The sequence below is a fragment of the Semicossyphus pulcher genome, unplaced genomic scaffold, assembly GCF_022749685.1.
Source record: "Semicossyphus pulcher isolate SPU_LCO1_2020_fin unplaced genomic scaffold, fSemPul1.0.p SCAF_27, whole genome shotgun sequence".
NCBI lineage: Eukaryota > Metazoa > Chordata > Actinopteri > Labriformes > Labridae > Semicossyphus > Semicossyphus pulcher.
In genome coordinates, this window is record NW_027211701.1 from 432,501 (window position 1) to 436,806 (window position 4,306).

Sequence of the window (4,306 nt, forward strand, 5' to 3'; positions counted from 1 at the left end):
TCTTCTGGCAGCTGATTTGCAGAGGAAGGTTGAGTATTAGCCGGTGGCTTATTCACTAGGATCCTGCACAGTTAGAGCTACGTGTTTGTCCTTCAAGGGCTGCGATAAGACACTCATGGCCACACTCTTAATGCCGACACTGCCAAGCGAGTGTTTTCACAGTTATCTCAGGACACTTTACAGACAAGCTAACACAAGTAACTTGTTTCAGTAGAGAGAAAATTCAGGTTTTGTGAAGTGGCGTTGAACTTATGAACAGTCATTGTAGTAATCAACTGTTCTGGTCAGCAGCTTATTGAAGAGACAGCAAACAACAGAACATTTCATAGGATGGAAACAACCAAAATGCCTTTCACGTCTCAGCATCGAGGGGGTACCAAATTAAACTTGCTGCTGCAGGTTGCGAGGCCCTTCCTTGTATGGGCTTTCTCTGGCTTTACCAGCTTCAGGGCCATCTACCTGCAAGGCCACAGAATGCGGTGGCAGACTTTCTCTCCCACCATAAACCAGCCTCTGGGAGTGGAGACACCACACAGAGGTGGTAGAATAAAACATGGTGCAAATACGACACAGCAGAGTCCAGGAAACCAGCCCCAGACTCCTGCTGGTCGCCCCAAAGTAACCAAGAAGGTTCAGGCTTCTGGATGGAGCTCCATGGCACGAGACGTCCTGTCGCAGCCGTGTTTCTTTTTTAAGACCTGCCCAGACCTACAACTGTAGTTAACTGTTAATATAAGTTAACATATTATTACACATAAAATTAACTGACCTGTTTGCTGTGTGTTGTGTGGTTCAGGGAGGAGCATCGCTGTAAGAGCTTCAAGTGGTTCATGGAGGAGATCGCGTACGACATCCCTGTGCATTTTCCTCTACCTCCTAAAAATGTGGAGTGGGGGGAGGTAAGAACACACACACACACACACACGCACACACACACACACACGCACACACACACACACGCACACACACACACACGCACACACTCCGTTAGTGTTTGTGTCAGGGTTGTGTTCATCATGTTGTGTAATTTCCTGACTCTGTGTAGATTCGGGGCTTTGAGACCAGTTACTGTATCGACAGTATGGGACACACCAATGGGGGAAACGTGGAGATCGGACCCTGCCACAGGATGGGGGGCAACCAGGTACTGATCCACATGGAGCTGCGGTCTGGCATGTAACGGTCGGGCAAATAGAAGAGCAGTTTCAGTCTGTGTGATTCACTTTAGATAAAGGGACTCCCTGACCGTCACGTCTGTAAGACTCTCCTTCACTGAGCCGGGGAGGAGGGGCCAACTTTACATGGTGCCTTAACAAAACAACAAACATCCTGACCATAGAACCTTTAAGGTTTGTGTCTTACAGAAACAGCTGATCCACAGACCAAGTGATGAGACGATCCTCCCTTTCCTTTGTGTAAAATGGGACATTTTAACCAGCTGAATTTGTATCTTACTAACAAACTGTGCATCTGACCTGACCAGCTGACTTCACTACGAGCAGATTGGCTGTTGAAACAGATGACAAGTTTTTTTTATAACCAGCAACTTAAGCTGAGTCTCAGGAGACGCCTGCGGCTGGCTTGACACTGGCCCGTTCCTTCATGGCAACTTTTCCCTGCAACATTTCCAACTGGAAAGGATGCAGAGCTGTGTATGTTTATAATTTCATCAGGGCATCAAGTACTCTATCAAGTATGTCATGGACTCTGTGTGTCTCTCTGTGACTCTGTGTGTAGCTGTTCCGGATCAGTGAAGCCAACCAGCTGGCACAGAACGATAAGTGTGTCACCATTGGAGCAGACAAATCAGCTGTCATCATCACACGCTGTGAATTGAAGCTACACTCTGAGTGGAAGTACTTCAAGGTCTCTCTCTCTCTCTCTCTCTCTCTCTCTCTCTCTCTCTCACACACACACAAACACACACACACACACACACACTGATCAGCACTGAACAGTAACTGTGTTTTTGTCTTTGTGTTCAGGACCTGCATCGGTTCACTCATGTGCCAACAGGTGAATATCTGCTCTGTTATGAACACGCTCATTCCTGATCATGAAGCAGCAGCCTGCACAGCCAGTTTATGTTTGTCTCTCGTCAGGACACTGATCTGAGATCAGACATAACCTGCAGTAAACAGAACTTACACCTGTTGCTGTGTCCTCAGTAGTAATGTTGCCGTGTCCTCAGTAGTAATGTTGCTGTGTCCTCAGTAGTAATGTTGCTGTGTGTCCTCTGTAGTAATGTTGCTGTGTCCTCAGTAGTAATGTTGCCGTGTCCTCTGTAGTAATGTTGCTGTGTGTCCTCTGTAGTAATGTTGCTGTGTCCTCTGTAGTAATGTTGCCGTGTGTCCTCTGTAGTAATGTTGCCGTGTCCTCTGTAGTAATGTTGCTGTGTCCTCTAATGTTGCTGTGTCCTCAGTAGTAATGTTGCTGTGTCCTCTAATGTTGCCTTGTCCTCCGTAGTAATGTTGCCATGTCCTCTGTAGTAATGTTGCTGTGTCCTCTGTAGTAATGTTGCTGTGTCCTCTAATGTTGCCGTGTTCTCTGTAGTAATGTTGCCTTGTCCTCTGTAGTAATGTTACCGTGTCCTCTGTAGTAATGTTCCCGTGTCCTCTGTAGTAATGTTACCGTGTCCTCTGTAGTAATGTTGCAGTGTGTCCTCTGTAGTAATGTTACCGTGTCCTCTGTAGTAATGTTGCCGTGTCCTCTGTAGTAATGTTGCCGTGTCCTCTAATGTTGCCATGTCCTCCGTAGTAATGTTGCCATGTCCTCTGTAGTAATGTTGCCGTGTCCTCTGTAGTAATGTTGCCATGTCCTCTGTAGTAATGTTGCTGTGTCCTCTGTAGTAATGTTGCCGTGTCCTCTGTAGTAATGTTGCTGTGTGTCCTCTGTAGTAATGTTGCTGTGTCCTCTGTAGTAATGTTGCTGTGTGTCCTCTGTAGTAATGTTGCCGTGTCCTCTGTAGTAATGTTGCTGTGTCCTCTAATGTTGCTGTGTCCTCAGTAGTAATGTTGCTGTGTCCTCTAATGTTGCCATGTCCTCTGTAGTAATGTTGCCTTGTCCTCCGTAGTAATGTTGCCATGTCCTCTGTAGTAATGTTGCTGTGTCCTCTGTAGTAATGTTGCTGTGTCCTCTAATGTTGCCGTGTTCTCTGTAGTAATGTTGCCTTGTCCTCTGTAGTAATGTTACCGTGTCCTCTGTAGTAATGTTGCCGTGTCCTCTGTAGTAATGTTGCCGTGTCCTCTAATGTTGCCATGTCCTCCGTAGTAATGTTGCCATGTCCTCTGTAGTAATGTTACCGTGTCCTCTGTAGTAATGTTGCCGTGTCCTCTGTAGTAATGTTGCCGTGTGTCCTCTGTAGTAATGTTGCCGTGTCCTCTGTAGTAATGTTGCCGTGTCCTCTGTAGTAATGTTGCCATGTCCTCTGTAGTAATGTTGCTGTGTCCTCTGTAGTAATGTTGCTTTGTCCTCTAATGTTGCCGTGTCCTCTGTAGTAATGTTGCTGTGTCCTCTGTAGTAATGTTGCTGTGTCCTCTGTAGTAATGTTGCTTTGTCCTCTAATGTTGCCGTGTCCTCTGTAGTAATGTTGCCTTGTCCTCTGTAGTAATGTTGCTGTGTCCTCTGTAGTAATGTTGCCGTGTCCTCTGTAGTAATGTTGCTGTGTCCTCTAATGTTGCCGTGTCCTCTGTAGTAATGTTGCCTTGTCCTCTGTAGTAATGTTGTCGTGTCCTCTAATGTTGCCATGTCCTCCGTAGTAATGTTGCCATGTCCTCTGTAGTAATGTTACCGTGTGTCCTCTGTAGTAATGTTGCCGTGTCCTCAGTAGTAATGTTGCCATGTCCTCTGTAGTAATGTTACCGTGTGTCCTCTGTAGTAATGTTGCCGTGTCCTCAGTAGTAATGTTGCCGTGTCCTCTGTAGTAATGTTGCTTTGTGTCTTTGTCTCAGGGAAGTGTCTGGACCGCTCCGACCTGCTCCACAAAGTGTTCATCTCAGACTGTGACACCAGTAAAACCTCTCAGAAGTGGGAGATGAACAACATTGTTGCTGTGTGACCAAGTGGGACTGAAACATGGAGCCTGTGTGTAAAACAGGGTTAGCTAACCCTAACACCTGTCAGACTGTGATCCATATGATCGACACACACACACACACAGAAACACACACAGTGGTACACAGGGTTTGGTATGAGGCCGATCATGTGTGCAATGCTTTGTATGATGTAAATTTAGATTCTCTGTAAAGATGCTGAACCATTTGTGTAGAAAAAACATATCTTTCACAGACGATGCAACCCCAACAAC

General features: G+C 46.1%; 1 protein-coding gene across 2 annotated transcripts in view; it reads left to right on the forward strand.

Moving 5' to 3' along the window:
• LOC138604945 (N-acetylgalactosaminyltransferase 7-like) overlaps positions 1-4,057 on the forward strand; it is a 35,881-nt gene extending 31,824 nt beyond the window's left edge. For both annotated transcript variants that reach the window (XM_069676983.1, XM_069676981.1), the window contains 5 exons: positions 797-899; positions 1,046-1,144; positions 1,738-1,866; positions 1,986-2,016; positions 3,951-4,057. In XM_069676983.1, coding sequence (XP_069533084.1) covers positions 797-899; positions 1,046-1,144; positions 1,738-1,866; positions 1,986-2,016; positions 3,951-4,057 — 469 coding nt within the window. The remainder of the gene's footprint in view (positions 1-796; positions 900-1,045; positions 1,145-1,737; positions 1,867-1,985; positions 2,017-3,950) is intronic.
• Positions 4,058-4,306: the final 249 nt, after the last annotated feature.